General features: G+C 42.2%; 1 protein-coding gene across 9 annotated transcripts in view; it reads left to right on the forward strand.

The window, feature by feature from the left end:
- RGS6 (regulator of G protein signaling 6) overlaps positions 1 to 21,623 on the forward strand; it is a gene marked incomplete at its 3' end in the record, with an annotated part of 299,068 nt that overhangs the window by 211,719 nt on the left and 65,726 nt on the right. For all 9 annotated transcript variants that reach the window (XR_013929786.1, XM_080397630.1, XM_080397629.1 and 6 more), the window contains 4 exons: positions 13,572 to 13,622; positions 15,005 to 15,111; positions 17,420 to 17,471; positions 20,199 to 20,263. Coding sequence is in view for 8 of the 9 variants with exons in the window: in XM_080397630.1 (XP_080253756.1) it covers positions 13,572 to 13,622; positions 15,005 to 15,111; positions 17,420 to 17,471; positions 20,199 to 20,263 (275 nt within the window). The remainder of the gene's footprint in view (positions 1 to 13,571; positions 13,623 to 15,004; positions 15,112 to 17,419; positions 17,472 to 20,198; positions 20,264 to 21,623) is intronic.

Below are 21,623 nucleotides of genomic sequence, written 5' to 3' on the forward strand. Positions count from 1 at the left end.
ATAAATGTGCTGTAGTACTTTCAAACTTTTTTTTTTTTTTTTTTTTGGTCAAAAGTTCTGTTTCTCTCAATACATTCTTATCTTTCACTGCTTCTATTTCCCCTCTTGTGATTCTGTTTTAATTTATAAGGTCATAGCTTTAACCCATTCGGGTTTGGGTGGTTTATTTTCCTCTGGGAGGATGGAAGGAGTTCAGATTACAGATGTTCACCTGTGTGAGTTTTCCTTTTGAGTTCAGGCTTTTACCTGGTTGCATGGCTGAGGTCCACAGAAACGAGGATTTCCCTTTACCTCCCCAGTAAACCAGAAGTGAACGCATTTATCAAAAGCAAGGTCTATAACATAGTAGAAAGCTCGGCATTCCCCCTGGGTCTCACAAATGCTTCTGTACACATCGACTTTACTCTGGGAGCAGGCTGGTGAGCCGGCTGTGCAGGGATGGGTGACGGAGGCTGCTCAGCAGCTGTCCTGGGCTGATGGCAGTGATCAGAGCGCCGTGGCTGCTCTGTCGCAGTCTTTCTCGGGGAGCGTTGATGCAAAATGCTGATGATTCATACACTGAGGAGAAAGAGGAGCATCGCACATCCGAGCGTGTTCCTCGCAAACGCGTGGTCCTGAGGTGGAAGTGAAAAATAAACAGAAGATAAACAAGGCCTTTCCCCGCCTGTTCATAGATCAATCTGGTGGTGTGACCTCTTGTATTTTACCATGATGTGGTAATTCTGCGTGTAGATTTCGTCTCGCTTCTCTCGTACCCTGTGGCTTCAGTGGAGCCGGCGCCCCCCTCCCGTGTGTCACCCGGGGCAGGGAGCGGCTCCTTCCCGCCCGCCGCCCGCGCGCTGCCCTCACCCGCCGAGCGAGTTACACCCTCGGGCCGTCAGGGTGCGGGCTGCCGCTGCCCGGCCCTGCCCGCCGCTTGCGGGGCCGGGGGGAGCGACGCCGGGCCGTGGCTGCCGGGGCCGCCGAGCCAGGGTGGTGCCGCCCGGCCGGGCAGGGACTGGGCCCGCCGCAGCGCTGCCTCTATTCCCTGAGCAACACCACCACCTCCCGGCCGCGCCGGGTGCCTGCCCGCGCTGCCCATCCTGCCGGCCCTGCCCGCGCTGCCCATCCTGCCAGCCTGGCCGGCGGGGCAGCCCCGGCGCTGTTTCTCCTCAGAGCCTGTCAGGGCTGATGGGCCCTGAGCTCAGCCTCCCAGCCGTGACCCAGAGGTTTGGGGCAAGGAGGGGGGAGAACGGGCAAAAGGTGAAGCGAGGGAAGGAGCAGTATGTGTTTTAAACGAGAACATGATCTGAAAGTATTTGAAGAACGTTTTTGATCCCAGGAGACATTTTTTTTTTCATTGTAAGAAGTGTTGATTTACAGTAAAATCCATGTGGTGTGGTCCCTGTTCTGGTCAGTGCCTGGGACTTTCTAAAATAGGTTTCCAGCAGATACACTCACACCTACAATACTAGCATTTGTTTTCCGCCACTGCTTGTTGAAGCTGTTGCTCTGACATCCCTGTTAGTAAGCTTACAGCTGTAATGAAATTCAGAGGCAGGAATAACTGTATTTGCCCGGCACCTGCCGGTGGGACCCTGAGGATATCACAGTACAAATGTGAAACAGTTGTTATTACTGGAAAGCAAACACAAAAGTCTTGTGAGCACAAGTGAAATGTATTTGCTTTTTTAAAAATTTTATTTTAATATTTACAGGAAGATTTTCTGTTGAAGTGTTTCCATAAATCTAGTTTCTCCAGTCACTTGTGAAATGCTGTTCTCTGAAGATATTTTAAGATCTCTCTCCTTAAACTTCTGATGAATCAAAGTACTTCCTAAGACTTTACAGAATGCTGTGTTGCTTTGCATAGAGAGGATTTTGAGGTTTATGTATTTGGAAACTAAAAGTGCCGGAATGTGTTTTGCTGCATTTTAAGGCTGTCTTGTGCAAATGTGCCCAGGCAGACTGTGCCTGCTGAGAACCATTGCGAGGTCTGAGGCCGTTCTTGTCACACTCGCCAGGACGTGACTGAGTTCAGGGTGCACAAAGCAGCTGATGTGCCCAGTGGTATATTTCTAGAGTGCCATACCAGACTGGGTTTTGTTAGGAGTCAGCAGTCGACAACTTACCCTCACCCTCGTGAGGTTTTCAGTAAGAAGCAAGTGAATCTTCTGGGCCTCAGGCCAAGGCATTGTTGGATAGAAACAAGAAAGCAGCAGCACAGTCTGGTTTCTCACACTGCTGTCGGTGTCGCACCACTACTTTGAACAAGGCTGATCCTCACTGCGTGATGAATGGCTTTATGAACGCTGCGCTTTGTGCTCCTGCTTGAGGAACACCCAGGTACACAGCCGTGTCTGCTCTGAGCCCTTCCCACGGTCAGGGCCTGTTGCTATCTGAAATTATCACTGCTTCAGAGCAGCCTATCAGCTTTTCCAAGTCCAAACCCATACTTACATCGAAAGGAGTTAAATAAAATGTTAGTCTTCAAATTCCTGGAGAGGAAAAAAAGAAAAAGAAAGGAAAGAAAATATTTTGCTAGATTCCCTCTGTCTTAGTATGGAAACAAAAATGCCTTCTGAAATTCATAGATACTTTGCAGTTCTAAGTTACACAGTGTTTTGACAGTAGATTCAATTGTTTAAACTGAATGGTACTTGTTTAATGCAGCTTTCAGCTTTTCAAAACTCTTCTCACTTTCAGAGGTTATTCGATAAAATAAACTTGAAAGATCTACCAGACAGGAAACATGATTTTAAGATACAGGTATTTAAGAGAAGCTGACTGTTGTTTTTACTGCCTCTATTATTATGCCCCATGAAAGCCATCAAATATAAAAAAGAACAAATAATTTACCTACTTTGAACTTGTTACTTGATTATGAATACTAACAAATTTGTGCTTATTGATTGTTTCAGTGTTACCATTTAAATGTGCAGAACAAAGTTCTTCTGGTATATATCACTGCCCAAATTTGAAATGCAGGAACGAGCTGTTGCCAACAATATCAGTTGCTCGTTGTCAGTATAAGCACCTTTAACACATGGTTTAAGGAGCCCTATTTAAAATATGGCCCATAGTATTAGTGCCAATACTCCCTCTTTGTTCAGCATGGCAGTAAGTAAATTGCCAGCAATTGCTACGTGATCATAATTTATCTGGCATTACCCTTGACTAAAATTATATGTGCAACTCTAATCCCACTGGAGAATTGTTCCTGATTGACTGCTGTGCCCGTACAGAGCTCCAGTGAGGCCAACTGCGCTCCAGTGCACCCTGTGTTATACGTGATTGAAAGGCCTAGCAGGGAAAGGGGGAAAAGCTGTACAATACCAATTACTTCATTTTAAGGACAATGAAATCCTGGAGGGAAGAGAGCTACAGAAGTCAGGTTATTTTATTTTCCAGGTAATGACTCTTACTGCTTCACTGCAAACACTGCATGTGGTTCTCCACTTTTCCTGAAAAGTAAGAGGGAAAACCAGTAGCAGTGTGTCAGCATGAAGTTGGTTTCTTAGAGAGTTTGATGATGCTAGTTATCTGTAACAGAGAGCACAGACAGTAGTGTTGCTGCAGTTAACGTGGAAGTGTGTGGTCTTGTGGAAGAGAGATTTGTTGTGACTAGAGCTCTTTAGGAGGTTTAAAAATGTGTGCTTCTGCAAACAGAATTACTATGAAAATTCATAGGAACCCAGCGTAGGTGAGGACTACAGGGTTAGGTCTCCTAGTAAATAAATGTTATGCCAAAAATCATAAATGCTGCAGCTTTCAAAGCACTTTATTGTCTTGCGCCAGCCTGGGACATTTACACCTTTGCAGGGAAACTGTTATAACACTGATGCAGGCAAGGAGGACCTTGATGTGACAGCCTTTGAAACCCACTTTGTAAGTGAAGACATAGTGTGAAGTGACCTGATAGTTGCATGCTGAAATACACCAGTTGCCTTCTATGTTTGATCAATCATCCTCTTTCCTGGGGAAGAAAATTTGCTATTAAAAATACTAATACATGGTTGAAATGACAGAAAGATTGCCTTTGATTTAAAGGCTGTATGCATGAATTACATAGCAGTAAAAATGTTTCAGCCCTAACAAGGTCTGACACAGGAATCTTCAAAAGCCCAGATTCCAGCAGAGCGCGGAGTTGCTTCCCTTGCTGTTTTATTGCTGAATCATTTTGACAGCATGAGGAACAGCGTCTAAACACTACTGTATGGCAGAGAGCCAAACTGCTAAGCTATATGAGCCACTTCAGTAGCCTGAGTAATGCAAAGGCAGAGCAGCCTGAAATGCAACTGTAAATTTATGATCAATTGCAGGTATAAAGGTCCATCCTGAGGCATCTGCAGTTCTTGGGGATTTCTAAAAGGAGGCAACTTCTGATGCTACTACAAAATGCTGTTACCATTGCTGCTGGGAGGCTGGGACTGCAAGGTACAGTTTTTGTACCTCTTGTATAGCTCTATAATGGCTCTCTAGGCAATATGCACATCTTCTATAGGAGGAACAGGTACAAGTCTGAATGACGCAAAGTGTGGAATTTGTTTGTTTTGCAGTTTCCTCTCATACTTGTAGTAACAGCAGTTTGTTCAGAGTTGCATTTGAGGAGAGAAGGAGGTTTGGTCACAGGTCACACTGTATGTCTCTAATTTAGAGCAGTCCGAGTGAAGCAAAGGCAGAGGGTATTGCACTGAGGTTATGGTATGTTCTGGGTTCTGGAGGGTGCGTGTGTTTGGGTCTGCCAGCATATTTATTGATGCCAGGCCTGTCTGTAGGTAGCGCAGACCTGGTAGCAGCCTAGGTTTTCCAAGGCAGGCGAGGAATGGTTAGCGTGAATGAATCAGTGTGGCTGCTGCTGCAGTTAAGACTACTGCTTTGCATCTCTCGGTGTGAGCAAATGCCAGTGTGTAAGTAGTCAAAGGCACTGAGTGTCGGGTGCGAGGGCTGGGCCGATGTGACACAGCTCTGTCAAAGTGGAGTGAGAACAAGGCTGAGGCTGGCATAGCACCAAACACTTTGTGTTGGTACAGGTCAACTGGAAAAAGACACTTTGCTGGTATCACTGTTTTTTTCCAGTTGAGGACCTGGTTTAAGCTGTCCTGGCAGACCTCTTTCACTGGGATTAACTGTGCATCCATTAAGAGGTTTGCTAACTCAGCCTTACTAATACCGCTGTGCAGCAATAATTTTAAATCCAGGGCTCTCAGCTAGTGGCATACTTCTGCTCCTCAGCGCTGCCTGCCTGCTTTTAAGTGTTGTTGGTGGGAGGGTATTGCAAGGCAGAAGCCTGTCTTTGGGTATATCTTCTGTCACTTGCTTTCACGCCTTGTAAAGCTACCCGAACTATTTTTAGATGGGGCAGCACTGTAATAAAAACAGTCTGTCCATGTCACCGCTGAGATCTTACAAGCTAATTTGTCTTTGTTACCTGGGTAAATTAGCCCACACAGAGCTCTGCACTGTCATGTCTGATCATTTATCGATTCCTGCCTAGTGAAAATCTTGCTCTACAGGTCCGCGTTGTGGAGGGTACGTGCGCTTTGATAGCCTGTCCAATATGATGAGAAGGCAAAAGTCCCTCCAAATAGCAGTTCAGAAGAGGGAGCTATTAACAGGGTAGAAGTACACAAGGAATTTGAGTTTTGCCAATCCAAATCTCCATCTTCCATCTTTCATATCCATCTATATTTAAAATGCAGGCAGGAGAGACTGTGTGTGTAGGAGAGATTGTGTGTGTGTGTGTTGCGTGTGAAGTATGTATTGGAGATAAAGATCAAATTTACACGGCAGTGCTGGTCATTAAATTGTGAATTTGCAGCCCGTTACTTCATAAGCTATTTCAAAGTGTATTAGCACTCAGTTGCTAGAAATTCCTGTTCAGTTCCTAGTAAGAGCACACAAGCAGCTGTGTGACTTCAGCGTGTTGCCCTCTGTGTGGTCTCGTTCTCTGAGCTGATGCCCTCAGCTGCTCATCTTCTTTCCTCACCATGACTACAGGAGCCTGTGGCATTTACTCTCTCCTTGGAAGGTTATCTTCTGTCACTCTCCCAATGCCACAATTGTTTTCAACACCTTGCAGTGCAGTTGCGAGCCTGGGTCATAACTTCCTTTTGTCAAAGTATTAATGGACTTGCTGTTAATTTTGCTTCAGGGCCTGGTGTCAGGGACAGGAACATGCAGGAGTCAACATCCGAGTTGTTGATTTTAATAGGCTTTCAATAAATCTGTGATTAGATTCTCATATGGTTTTGTTTACACAGATATGGACACTCATGCAACAGAAGTACTGAGTGCTTCCTAAGTTCACAAGCAACGTACAAAACCCAATGATTAGTATTTATATGGGGCTTATCTCTGAAATATCAACATTTGGTATAAATGGGCAAGCATACTGAACAGCTTTCTGTAGATAACACAGTAAAGGAGACAGAGGAGGAATGAAGAAATGGTTGGAATGTCATATCAGACTAAACAGTGTGATAAAACATGCACACTGTTGTTAGGAAAAGGCAGAGGATCAGAGATTTTGAACCCATTAAATTTACAAATATTCTGTCCTTGTCATTGTTTTACCAGCCTGGAATGTTCACATGCAACTTAGTTCTATGTGATCTTTCACACCTTCCCACTAAGCATCATTTTTACTTCACACAAAATATAGTATTTTCAAATTTTTTAGTGCAAGAAAAGTAAATTGCAAATTCAAGCACTGAAAAGTTATGCTGAACAAAAAGACTCCTTAGAAACTTCGGCTGCTTTGATCATAAAGGGGTAACACTCCTGCTGCTAATGATTGTTAAAAATTCACAAACAAGATTTAAAGTGAATGTAATGTAAAGGAAAATTGCTACTGCGAGAAGCTCTGAGCTGTTGCAGCTTTGATGATACTCCTTGCTGACACTGAGTGGTGCAATTACCACATGCTGATGGAGGAGAGCTGCAATTACCACATTTTCTGAGTCAACTGCTGAGATTTATTTTATTTTTTTTTAGTTGCCATTGGTATTTATTTATGTGCTTATTGTAGGCACATTCTATAAAGTGCTCCTCCACTATTTGTAACAGAATACTAGGGAGGGACCTAGATATTAATTTCTTTTTTTTTTACCTACCATAAAAATCAGTGCTTTGCATTAAATCCGTACTGTGAGCAGGAGTCTATACTTCCAACCTAGCTGAAATCACTGTGGGAGTCAATGAGGGGCTCTGTGTAAGAAAAATAGTAGCAGGGGGTGCTGTAGGCCTTGGAAATTCTGTATGAAATAGTTTTGCCCTTTATCATGTGTGATGTTCATTTGTTTATTTTTGCAAGCCTGGTGGTGAAAGTGCACATGATTAATTAACCTTTTTGTCCTAGATTTGCCAAGGACCCAGTGCTGTTTGGGGAGGGACCAAAGTGCATTATTTCCAATTAATAGTGTGATTGTACTGATTGGCAGGATAAAAAGCAGCTTGAGTGGCTGCTCGTACACCTATCTATGTATTTTTATGTCATTTTGATTGCTTGTGATTTTTTTTTTTCCCAGTGTTGCTTTTCTGTTGGAAATACTTAAAGATTGGTCTGAGTTCAGGAGCAAATTGTTTGGAAAATTTGGTGCTAAAATGGCTTCATCTGTTTTCAAGAATAAAGTGACAGGAAGGAGAACACATTTTTACTCTTAGCATCAAAAGACAGTCTGGACCTTGAGTTTGGAGGTGGCTGACAACAGAGGCTAGGCATATAGCTTGTTTGCCCATACAGTGTGTCATGGAGCATGTAAATTAAGGTCTAGAAAGGAGCTGAACATTCCACATTTTTTTGTATTCCTTTTGTAAAATTAAAAAACCCCAAACCTACTATGCAAAAATATTTACTATTCTTTTAAATCATTAAAAAATGTTCAGAGACTGTTAGGGTTACAGTAACACTGGTAAAAGATAGGAAATAAACAAGAGTTCTTACGTCTCTTTTTGTAGAGCATATATATGACAAATTCTTTTGTAACTTGATCAGACAGTATTTTTAAATTTATTTTTTTTAAGACCTCACTTTCTTCAGTGTTAGTATTTTTCAGTGCAATGTGAAGCTGTAACCAATCTGAGATCCAAAGTGTCCCATCTCGTTGGCTCTAGTTGCTGGATGGCATCCAGCGGTCAGGGCTCAGCTTTGCAACTCCCATGAGAAAGGCCAGACTTTAGTCCTTGGTCACTGATGCCACACCTGGGCAACACACATCAAGTCACTGGGGAATTTCACTCATTAGTGTTTGCCAGCTCTGCCGTTTCAGGACACTCAGCAAAAGATGCAGTTGTCTTCTTAAAAAAAAAAGCAAAGATGCACGTTTGCTGAAGTTTCAGAAATACTCTTGCAATTTTTATTTTTATACATATATGTGTGTATGTATGTACATGCATATGTACATGTGTATGCCTTGTCAGGGGTGTGCCCAGTCTACTGGATGACAAGCAGAACCCGGTGGTCCTGGGTCTGTTGCCCAGAACCAGCAGCACAGTTTCTGCTCCAGGCAGCAATCTTTAGAAATTTCTGGAGGAGAGTATGTCATTCTGTCTGCCTTTGCTATTTCACACAGCGTGTGGAAGATGGATTAATCTGGTTATAGATGGCTCTACATTTTCCAGGTACTGGATTTTCTGGAAGAGGTAGAACAACTTAGGTTGAGTAGAAAAGGTATCAAATGCAGTCAATGGTGGTGACTCACCTCATTAACTGCATCTTGCCGATGGCCTCACACCTTGCGAACTTTTTTTTTAATTTATCTTTCCATGGCTGGCCACTCATTTGTCATGTTGACAGGCAATGGCTTTCTGAGAACACTAGTTACTATTATGGGATCATTGAGGCCAAACAGAAAATGGAGAAAATAGCAAGAAATATACAACTTCTAGCCTGTCTCTAAACCAGGTAGCTGGATAAACTATCACCGTGAATCTGTTTGCACGCAGAAATACAGCTGTTCTCTATTTCTGGTATTGAGCAAGTTGATCTACTTCAGCTTCAAACAAGAGCCTAAAGCAAAAACGTATTTTTCATTATAGATGAGGAGGAAATAGATGTTCACAGGCTGTTGCCTATCCTTGAACTGAGCATGCTGACTCAGAGGAAACGTAGACGTATGGAGAGGAGCATAGAAGAGATGGGAGCCATTCTTCTATCTGGATCCAGCAACACTTTCTGTTATGAAAACATGCCCAACTATTTGTTTTCAGAAGATCTCTTATGCCCTGTTAGTGTTTAGTGGAAACATCAGGATCAAGGGTTTTTCTTGGGTGTCCTCTGAAAAAGCTTGTGAAATATGGAATCTGAAAATCGGCCAGAAAAGATCTTTTTGGAAACAGAGGTTACAAGAGGACAGTGTGTCGGGCCTAACCTGCAGGAGAGGTTAAGATTAAGTTTTCTGGAAAAGTTACAGATAAAAGAATCTCTGTCTTGGTCTGACAGAGAAGAAGAGTCTTTTCAAGGATTCACTCAGGTCTTCACTGTATGTTATAAGGATAAATCTGCATTTTCTCATTTGAGGAAGAGCATAAGTAGTATTTGTAGGAGGGCAAAAGTGGGTTGCAGTGGTAGAAACAGCCACCAGCAGAGGCAAAGGCAAGGTGTGGGGTAACCCTAAAAATGGAAGGTGTTATGGAAGATGGCAGTAAAGAGTTTTCATTATGATTGAATATTAATTAGTGACATGGCTATTAATGATGACAGTAATTAACAGAGGAAGAAAAGACTTGTCATTGTCCTGAGGGTGAGTAATCAGTCTTGGCAGGTGATAAATAATGGTTCAGCAAACTCAGCAGAAAGATAATCTGTCTGCCTCAGGACAACTGGAGAACAGCTATAACATCTTCCAGACTCTTGGCAACATTCAGGAATTACTTCATGTTTTTAACAGAGACAAATTAAAATCCCCGATCTTGAGTACTGCTTATATTCCAGAGTGGCTGATCACACAAGTTCTGGTTGAGTCAGTGCTGTCAGTTTACTTGCCCTTTTAAAACATTTTTTAATCTTAATAACAGGGGTCAGGAAGATTGGGGAACTAGCTTTTCAGTGTTACTTGAATTTTTCATTGCAGTTTGATGAAAATTGAATAGATTCTTCAGAAGAGGCCTAGAGCCGGGGACATGACCATTCTATGTAAAAATGGAGTGGGACTTAATGCTGCATCAAGTATTCCTATATATCTGGAAAGGGATCATGCAGAATGCACTTCAGCTCCCTTGAGCAAAGCAATGTGCTTCTCTAGATGATTTTGAGGTATCAACTGTCATGTCATTTGGCAATAAGATGCCTGAGAGGTCACTGCAAGCCTGTAATCTGAGACTAAAATCAGGACAACTTTTTAGTTTGGGGGATGAACAGAAAAAACCAAGAAAGATTCTGGTTTAGCTTGAACCAAGACAGCATTTTGTGAGGTTTGGTTTTGTTTCTGCCAATGGAGAAACACTTCAGTTTAAGTCGTCTTGTAAGAGTTTTCTAACCCCAAATGTTTCTATCTATAGGATGTTTTTGTTTTGTAAAAGGTAAAAAGGAACATTCACGTTTATAAAACAATATTTTCTGAGCAGACTTGTCAAACCAACAGTTACTGGCTCTAAACATTTTCCCCATGTGTTATTCAGCTAGCACTGTTCACTAGTTGTGTTCTTATCTAGCAGGTAGTTTTGGACCCCTCAGACATCTTTTTCTGAATAATTTTATTATTCACCAAAAAAAATTATGTGACTCTAGGATGCACCTGGCAATCTGGTTTCGATACAGAAAGGAAAGTGGTGGAACCACTACCAGAGGCATTGGTTAGATGCTCTGCAAGGTACTGCCTGCAGTTCTGGTAATGCCAGTGCAAAGAAATGGAACTTAAATTTGAAAAGTTGCTGAATGGTAGAGGGAGAGACCATCTTAAGAGGACATTTAAAAGAGTTTGGTTGGTTTAGTGAAATGGAGGTAGGGAGGCAATGTGTCAGCCTTCTGTAGAGACACTCAGGAGAAGCTATCAAGGAAGAAAAATAATTCTTTCCCTTAAATTGTAATACAGGTATGATATCAAATGCATATCAATTGTGTACAAGAAATGTTCCATTAAAAAAAAAAAAAAAGAGGAAAGAAAGAAAAAAAAGAGTTCTGGAATAAGTTTGCAAATAGGATAGTGGCAACTTAAACTGCACTTTAGTGGAGTTGGGAGGTGTGGAAAGTGACTGTAGAGCTGAGAATACAAACTTGTGAGATCAGTCTTTAAGTATCTGGTTTGTTGATAACTTCAAGGCAGATTGAAGCAGTGACCAGTTGCTGCTTGTTGGTCACATCTGTTTGCCGGTTATTTAAATGAAAGTAGATGCTTCCCTGATCTTCAGGAGCTCTGCTGATTGCTTGCAGGGGACGAGTAGGTTGTTTCACTTGTCACGTATGTGGGGTGAGGTAGGTCAGGTCCATATTCCTGCTTGCTGCTGAAGAGGTTTAATGGTGGTCCTTGTGGAGCTGTAAGTCAGCTTTCATTGTCAGGGGGAGCAGGAGCTGCTTTTCCCTTCTGTGTGGGTATAGCCCATGTCTCTAGGGGGAATTTCACCAGTATAGGAGAGTCACTCAGACCTGCAGATATCACAGGGACGGGGGATGCTAGAAGTACCTGTGCCCCTCTCTCTGTAGCATGTTGTCATTGTGACTCCTGGACTTTGTTGTATTTAAGGTTTGCCGAGAGTGGGGATGCTCTGGGTCTGTAGGAATAAAAATTACCTTTCCTGGAACAGGCATCATGTGGGTTATGCTGTTTCTTGAAGTACCCACTATGTCTCAACTCAGAAGTGCTCCAAGCAAATAAGATCCCTGCAGGGTTTGTTCAGTAAGTCTGAATCATATGGTTGATCAGTTCCTTTTTGTGTGCTGTCTTCAATTGATATATCACAAAGCATAGCATCAAATATTACCGAGGCTATTAGCCTACTGTATGCAAAAGCAAATATTTCTCAACAAATTGATTGTCTGCTGAGAAGGGCTTGGTGACACATCTGCATCCAGACATGGCATTGTTAGGTTGTGCTGCATGCTGCTGTAACTTGGCACAGACTTGCTAGATTGCCTCCAAGTGCCTTTACTGATTGCCTTTGGCTTTGGACAAGTCAAGTTAGCTAACTTGTTCACACCATTATGTTTCATTTTTAAGCTTAACTTTCTGAGTGTGGGGTTGTACTGGCTCTGGCTGAGCCCCACAGCAGCCCTCCCAGTGCTGTGCTTGTACTGGTAGCCAGAAGGGTGCTGCTAACACACCGGTGTTTGGCTGCTGCTGAGCAGCGCTCGCACAGCACCAAGGCTGGCTCTCCAACATCCCCCCATCACCAGCAGGCTGGGGGTGGGCAGGGTCTTGGGAGGGGACAGAGCCAGGACAGCTGACCCAAACTGACCCAAGGGATATTCCATACCATATGACATCTGCTCAGATACAAAAGCCAAGAGAAAGGAGGAGGAAGGGGCGGGGGGCATTTGTTATTTGCAACGTTTGTCTTCTCGCGCATCCGCTATACACACAGAAGCCCTGCTTCCTGGGAAGTGGGTGAACATCGCCTGCTGATGGGAAGTGGGGAATAACATCTTTTGTTTGTTTCGCTTCCACACGCATGACCTTTGCTATTGCTTCATTAAACTGCCTTTATCTTGACCCACAAGATTATTTTTTTTCCATCTTATTTTCTCCTCTCCCTGTTCTGCTGAGGAGGGGACTGATAGAGTGGCTTGGTGGGAACCTGGCCTCCAGCCAAGGTCAACCCACCACAGGGGTTTAACTAAATTTTACTGCCCTTTTATGTTGTATTTTGATAGAAGGCCTTAGCTTCTAGAGAATAGTGACAAGTTTTCCACCTCTATGATTTCCGTGTGAGCAACAGAGAGGTTTGTATACATGCAGAGGATCACTCCTAGAGATCTTTACACTGTTTATAAGATAGCAACAACCTTTGTGCTACTTGATGGGCCCTGAAAACCTAATAAACTACCTGATGGGCCTTAAAGACTCACTTCTCTGCTCCTGGCCACCATCCTGCTGGTGTGATCTAGCAGGTGACAGCTCAACAGTGGTTTGGTTGCAGACACACTGAATACCACTTCCTTCGCCAAGGCATTGCTTGTCTTTGACATAAGTGAGGCTTTCCTTTGTCTTTTTCTAACTGATAACTCATTTCTGTACCTTTAGATTATTGCCTCTGACATTACAGGTACAAGGTGCCAGTAAATGCTTCTTCATCTCCTTGCTAGCTAGTGCTTGCAGTAACATAACGCCCTGTGTGCTGAGGTGAGAGAGAGGCGGCTGGAAAAGAACAAGTTACATGGAACCATTAGAGTAATATCTAACTTAAAGTATATCAGGTCTCCTATCACACAGAATACTTCTTGGGGCTTAGTACCTGTCAGTAACTATACAATGACACTGTGGCACAAGAAGGAAAAACATTCTGAGACCTCAGTAGAGATAAAAAGGAAAACAAAATAAAAATCACAGCCGTTCTATTATATCTATTTAAACGTTATCTCACTCTAGGGCTCTCAGATGCTGTGGTCTCACTGTTTAATGTTTTCTTCACTTTTTTTTTTTTTCTTTTTCCTCAAGGTGCTGATATTGTACAGTGGCTTATGAAGAACCTCAGCATTGAGGATCCAGGTAAGGTGATCATAGTTGGGGAGGAGCAGATACTCCATCTGTATTTTGTGTGCCACTAGATGGTAGATACTATTTTGCTGTGATCTAAAATACCAGTACAACAACAAGGTTGATTTAATCATTGGAGAGGAGGAGGAGGGAGAAAGATAAGAAGCAACATCTTAATTAAGTCTCACGCTTTACACTGCAACACACAGAAAGCACTTCGCAGGAGCCTTAGACTGTCTGTGAAATTGTTGCTACCTAAGAAAGACTGATTGATTTTAAGGTTGTTCCCAGACTTAGAAAGGGAGTTGGCGGATGTGTGTGGTTAAGCAGGCAAATGCAGTGGCAGGTTTTCATGGTGCAGGGAAAGGTAGACATGACTGACAGGACATACTGACCAAGGATGACACAGACACCATAATGGGATCAGATTAATGGCTGCTAATTTATCACAGCAGATAGATAAATGAATAATCAGCCATAAATAGTGATCAATGCATGGGTACAGTCTAAATAGTTCACTCCTCAAACCGATGTCATTTTGGCATAGTTAAGAACTATTGGGAAAAGAGTAAGAAAATCTCTTCAGGTCCAGAAGTTTCTTTTTCTGGAAAGGGGAAAAAAACCCAGTTTGTTTCTGCTGCATACTGTCACCATGTAAAAGCAGAGGGAGAGGCAGTGTTGCCTTACCCAGGGCATCCCTATATGCACATCCCTTCTTATGACTCCAGTTAAGTCTCAAATCTGAATTTCGGCTGCAGAAAATAGCTTTATTATCTACCTGGGGGTGCATGAGCAGCTGGTGTGTATTTTGCAACTCTGAGACAGTTGATGCAGCTTTTGACAGCTGACATTGGTTGAAAATCTGTGCAGATGTGCCTCTGCGCTGGTGAAGGTTGCCCTGGCAGTGCTAGGGTGTGTACTCGCCTTTGCCTCTGCACGGTTTCCTCTAACGAATGGCAGTGCTTCATTCAGTGTCAGGATTTGTCTTTATGAATAAACATGCTGCTAATGACCCGGTGTTGCAGGTGCTTGTCAGATTTGGTAGAAGCAAGTGGGGTTCACTGATGGAACAGGCTTCTTGTCAGCTGTCACCTGTGGTGGGTAATGTGCTTTGAACTGAATTTCAGACTCTAGAGCTGAACTGCTATGTGACACTTTGTAAACACAAAATCAGCAGATTAAACACTTGAGCAGTGTTTCATCTGTATTGTAAGGCTGAATTCTGCTCTTCTGCTTTGCACGGTTTGTTTGGAAGGTGTAAGGATGCGATGTGTGTACAGAGAAGCACATGTGCACCAGGTCTTCATGTGAGTCATCTGCAGAGCCACTGTTGAAAGCCGAGTGAGCAGTGCACATCTTCCTGACTCAGTCGCGCTGTTTTCTCTCTTTTGCAGGGGAAGCAATACACTTGGGAAGTCTTATTGCTGCACAGGGTTACGTCTTTCCAATCTCAGACCATGTCCTTACCCTGAAAGATGATGGGACATTCTATCGTTTTCAGGTCAGTGAGCCCTCTGCCTCCTTTGTGCCCCCTTCTACTGTCCCTGCAATAATACTGCTGAAATCACCTGCTCTTTATCCCTAAGCACCCATTAAGTCTATGAAGCCAGGGATTAAGGCTATCTTGGTAGAGGCCTTAGGAAGTTATGAAGTCCTTTCAAAAAGATCTGCTTTAGAATTCTGAATCACTCTTTCTACTTTCTGACCCACAGTTTTTACATAAATGAATAGATATGTCCTATGATTATTTTTCATATGTGATTTCAAGGAAGTTGTACTAAACTTTGAACTAAACCAGGAGAAAGAAAATGGCTTTCAGGTTCTAACCCTGGCATAAAATTGAGAAGACATCCTCCTGTGCAAAATGGACCACGAAAACTTCAGAGTTTGCAATTAGACATTCAAGCTGTGGCACAGCAGAAAATGCAAATTTCTGTCCTCTGTTGATTACAGATTGGTGTGGAAGGGGCAAGCTTCAGGCTTTGGATCTTTTACAAAACATATGTAACTTTGGCAGTCACCTAAGCTGGGACATCTCTATCATCAGTATCCCTGTGCATCCAGATGTATTGAATTTTTAAAGCATCCTGTGCTTGAGTTCTATGCCATATCCAAAATCTGCTGCTGTCAGCTTTCTAGATAACTGAGTGCTTGTGCTGCAACAACTCCTTTTGGACAGATTGTATAACTTTAAAGGAAGCAATGTGTTCAAACCTGGAGTCCTACTGCCTAATCCTGCTGGCTGAATTTGTGGTTTTCTGGTAGATGATCACAGCCAGCTCCCTTGTCTTCCCTGTGACCTCTCTTCTGTTCACTGTCCTGTTCCTCCTTTACATTTCCTCCCTTCTTTTTTAGTTTTTATTTGAAAAGCCTGTTCTCTTCGCATCTGATGTTGCTGCTGCTCATGCTTACTGTTCTACTGCTAATGTGGTATTGTGTTATCATATAAGACCAATGACACAGTGAACAAAGAAGCCCAGGAGATCACAGACCTCCCCTTATCTCATCCCACCTTCTGGTTACCTGGCATCATTCAGACTAAGATTTTTCATTACAGTTTCTTTGCTTTTCTGAAAGTCCTGCTCCTCCTGTCATGTAAGACTTGACAGAAGCAGGGGTAATTCTGATTGCCCATTTAGTTGTATTTTTCTCTATCTTAAATGAATGACACCATGAGAAATTATCCTGTGCAGCTCTCAGGAGCTAATTTCAATATAATTTAATTTCTTTCCCTTATTTTTAAGCCAGTGTAAACCATGTCATCAAATTATTTTGACTGCTTATTGACATTTCTTTTCTTTCCTTTATCTTTTCCTACAACTTTTGCTTTTTCTTTGCCAGTTTTCATTTCCTGCAACAGTTTTCCTCAGCTGTTTAGTGCAGAAATAACCTGATAGAATCATGTTTCTTTTCCATTACTCTCTTCTTCCTACTTTTTACCCCAGCATCAGTTCCTCCTTTAACAGTAACTCATCATCTTGTTAAGATCATAAGATATTTATCAGTGAGGAGCAGTGAGCCTTGTATTGTTTGATGCCATCATGTTTTCTCACTGTACTTCAGTGCAAGGAATAGTCTGTGGTATAATGTCCTACACCCACTTGTGGCATTTCCTCAGTAATGCAAAACAGTATTCTGTAATTTGTATGGATCACAGGAATGGTATTTTTCATTCATGGTAAAACTGAAATACAGCCACATGTAGTAATATCTTGTAATTAATTGCAGCAACTGCAATATGTGGATCTGGATAGAAAACAGAAGCAGTAAGCTTAGAAGAACTTTAGCAGAGTGACTCTAATCAGCTGAGTTTTGACTTCTGCCATCTGTTATATTTTAAAAGTAAATTGTTTTGTAGGCTGCCAACCACACTGGTAGCTGCTCCAAAAAGCAAATGGTGTGTGGCATATATAAAAGGCCATGAGGTTTCTCATGCTTCTTAAAAAAAAGAAAAAGTTTCAGGGTGTCTGTAAATTCCTGGAGAAAGAGAAGGTTCTGGGCATAGACGGTAAGAGGTCTATGTTCAGATGGGCTAGCAACCGTGTCTGAAGTGTCATCAGGATATTGGACATCCTCCTCAAGAGATGCTTGTATTTCAGCATCTTTGTTTACCTGCAGTGAGGAATGTTAAAGGTGATACCTTCCTGGAAAAGCATCCTCGCTTTTACTGAGATATGTAGAAGTGTTTCCCCTGAGGGCAGAGACTGGATTTATACTTTGTGATTCTTCTTTTTGTACTTGTAATGTTTTTCTGCATCTGAATCGTTTTTCATCTCCTAAATTACAAAAATGCATATATTGTTTCTTAGGCACCATACTTTTGGCCTTCAAACTGCTGGGAACCAGAAAACACGGATTATGGTGAGAGTATAATTATTTCATTGTAGAAAGTTAGTACAGAAAGCGTGTGATGGAAAAAAAAAATGTCCTTAAAATAATTACTCTTGGCCATCTAAACCCTTTATCAGCAGTTTCTTGTCAGACTGCAGCATCAGAGGCAGATGTGTGTCCGACTCAAATACATGAAGTGAAATCCCAGGGTGCCTTAAGCCCATGGAGCCGTAGCTGTCAAGCTCAGTGGGGCCAGGGTTTTACCTGCCATTACCTCCGTTCTCCCATAGCTCTGTTCGTTTTGGCGGGATTTATGGCAAGCAGAATACTGCTCCTTGGGGATCTTAGATAATGCCAATATTGCTTTTGTGGGAGAACATACTCTGATCTGTAGCTGAATCTGATATGTTGATCAATAAAAAGTTACCTCATCTGGGCACTCATCTGGCTGATCAATAAACCAGTATATAACTGATGGCAACCCATAGTTAAAGTTCTCTGATATATGACATCAGACTTATTTTTCCCGTTTTTTTAAGATCACCAGACGATAGCAGGTAAAAAAGAGAAGACTGAGCATGGTTTATGAGCTAATAAACTACAACATGGTGTGTTAAACATGTGAGTGCCTGCAGACAGTGATAATACATAAAGAAAATATGTCAGTGGTGTTATCTTAAGCTGTCTGCATGCAATATTGCTGTCTCTTCCAGAACTGCACTTCTTTTACAGTTAAATGATAAAATCAATCGTTGCATCCTGGTGTGACATTGCAAGAGGAAATCCATGTGTGTACTCATAAAACAGGAGCTTCTGAAAGTCCTTCTTTTGAAATGTCTTATAATCTAAGATCAGTTTAGAACTCCTCCCTGAATAATCAGTTGGTTTTTTTTTTTCTTTCCTGGGCAATAATTACTCATCATTATGGATTCTGGAAATCATTTGCTGGGGTGGAGAAGTAGCCTCCGATGGTGTCTGTCATGTGATAGTTCATTTGGAGTTCTCATCTGCAGGGAAGATAACACAGACTTATGTGTTTATCCCAGTAAGGGAACTGCTTAGGAGAAAACATGATGCTGTTCATTATATGCAAAACACTGTCCAGATTTTACAGTCACCATATATAACTGTCTGAACTGTGCCAAATATGTATTCTGTCAATATCAGAATAACAATCTGAAGAGGGAAGTTTTGATTTTTCCTATAGTATCTGATAAATAACTGGTTTCACAATCAGATTATTGTGCTGCAGGGGCATCGAGTGGAGCAGAACACCTCCAAATATAGCCCTGTATGAGCTGGCCTACAGCTGGACAAGCTGCAGCTGCATTAGCTCTGAGCCCTGGAGTGACAGATTTTCATCTGTCCCAGAAAGCTCTAGCATATGCTTGTAATCAGTCTTTGCATATCAGAGGTCTGTACAGATGGGGTCTTCCCAGAATTAATCCCAAACTAGCAGTAGACCCAAATAAAACTGAAATCCCAGCAGCACTTCGTACTTTTTTTATTTGCATGGATCCACTCACAGGGCAGGAACTAACTTGCTAATGGGCAGGTCACTGCCTAGCATGAAGAAAACTGTGAGATGACTGACTCGCACTTTATTTGGTGTTGTACATGGCTTGCAGAGGAAACTGCCCTTGAGATGGATAAACATATATAACTGATCAGCTCTGTTTAACCATGAATAATATTATCTCATTATATGAATGTTAGAATTAAAGGAATAAGATCAGAATTATAGAATTACATGAGTAGCACTGGGGGTTTTTTCATATATTTTCAGTAGAAGGAGAGGTTTCCAATGAAAAACCTATATGAAGGTGTCAAAAAACTGTATTTACCCATGGACCCGAATCCCCTGGTTTTCATAAAAAAAGCTGAAAAAGATTTATTACAGTTTTCTGCAGTTGATGCTTGCTTTGGCTTTTGCCCTGCTCTGGTTTGGTACACTGTTGGACAATAGGTACCTGGCCCTGCAGCATGAGCAAGACACAAGGAAGCTATAAAATTCATGTCTAGATTCATCCCAAAATGAGAGCACTGGACCTCTATTACATTGTTCGGACCTGGCTGTATACTCAGGGTGTGCTGGCTTCCTTGTGTTTCAGCCTGTAATGGAAATGAGGTGACTTAGCGAGTTCATCTGAGGGTTTCCCAGAAGGCAGCCTGGGACTGGTTTGGTGTTGTGCACTGGGCTCATCTTGACCCTCAGAATCCCAAACCACATCAATTTCTGCAGTGTCTGCCTATGGTGAAATGTGAGAAGGCTTTTCTTAACGATTTAAAATCTGTAGAATAAGTGGGTGGAGCATATTGAAGATGTTCATACCATACCTTTAATAAGATCTGGCCTGTATTTCTGTTTTCTTTGTGATATCCTGAATATATTTTTTTTTTTCAACAAAAGGGGAAAAGAAGTGCAGGGCTGCTCACTTTGGCAGGCATGTTCTCAAAGTACTGAGGGGAACAGGTTGCTAATGCTAAGTCTTTTACCAGCCCCAGAAGCAATTGTGCCTTTCTCAGACATCTTGTTAGGTCCTGGCATCCACTCTCAGCACTCTAAATGAGATGTCCCAGATGTTTAAGGCCTCTGAGATTACTAGTGGGTAATGTCAGCTGGGTATTCAGCCCTCATTCCTTGGCTCACATTGCTTTCTGATGAGAATGAACAGTGCATGGACCACTTTTTTCTGGTTTAAGGTCTAGTACTAATAATCTGTCTGTAATTGTTTTCCATTCTGTTTCTCCCTTTAGCCATCTATCTTTGCAAACGGACCATGCAGAACAAAGCTCGGCTGGAGCTGGCGGATTATGAAGCCGTAGGTACACTGCTGCTAGAGTTTAAAGCTGGGGGGGTTCAGGGGGAGCTTTGCTTGCCAACTGAATGCTGCTATTTTGTGCTTTGGGGTCAGCCTTTACTGTGTCTTTTTTTCAGTTGTCAGAATCATGTGAAGGCTGATCTGGAGACATCAGGAACATGACTGGGGAATGGCCCTGGCTTTGCCGTGTCCCACTGTAAAGTGTCTGTGGTATAGCCAGACCTCCAAGATTGGGGCAAATTACACAGAAGTTTACCTTGTTTTCCTGTTTCCAGTTAACAGTTCCTGGTTTATATAGCAGATATTGACACATGGAATTGATGGATTTTCAGGTGCATTGCTGGGCAATTAAAAAGCCATTGACCCATCTAGTTAAGAAAGTTTTCAGATATTAGACTTGGACTGTTTTCAATATGTCATGTAAAGAACTGACTCCAAGCTTATTCAAGGCATGTTTACTGTTATGAAATGATGAGTCATAAAAATGTCCCCTACCTTGGCTTCAGATTTTGCAGGGTTTGGGTGGAGAGGAGTGGGAAGACAGAGGCAAGAGGGGCAGGGCTGATGCGAGTTTCTTTGAATACCAGCAGTGTGACACTCTGACCAGCTCAGTTTTTCTTGGTATCATACTGACTTTTTTTTGTTTACTAGCTTGACAGCTGAATTTCAAATGTGGATTTTTTCGTTGGAGGGGTTGTTTTCCAAAGCTGGTTCTAGTGGACTTCTGTGTTCATGTTTATTACAATGAAAACATTTATATTCCATGTATTTTGGGATTTTGTTCCAAGAATGGACCTCTTCCATCTACATTTTGGAACTTCTGTGTACATGGATACATATATATGCCATTTGGTCCTTTCAGTGAAGAGCATGCAAAAATTGCCACTTACCTAGTCCACCCTGGAAATGCATCCAGAGTTCCCAAGAGTTCTAATCTTGAAGTACAGGCATAAAGGAAGGAATATAATAATCTGCATGCACTTACACATCCTTTTGCTGAGTTTTCTCTTCTGCATATTGCTGATTTCATTATTAAAACCATTAAAATTGCTCACAGCCAACCAATTAACTGTAAGTACTCTAAAGATCTATCATAAAGCAACAAAAGGCTGTTCAGCAGCGCACACACTCCCACACACATGCAGCGAGGCTATGGCTAAGTACTTTTGCACATCATTGTCTACTGAGAGTAGCAATGCTCCAGTGATGGCAAATAATTAGATCTTGGCAGTCTCTCATTTTTCTTGTGAATATTGCATTGCACAATTAGAGATTACTTCTGCATTCAAACTTCGTTCTGTTAATTAGAGACAATCAGATAAGAATGGCACTGACTCTTCCTAGTCATTATGGGAGCTGA

The sequence above is a fragment of the Falco punctatus genome (genome assembly GCF_963210335.1).
Source record: "Falco punctatus genome assembly, chromosome: 7".
Classification (NCBI taxonomy): Eukaryota; Metazoa; Chordata; class Aves; order Falconiformes; family Falconidae; genus Falco; species Falco punctatus.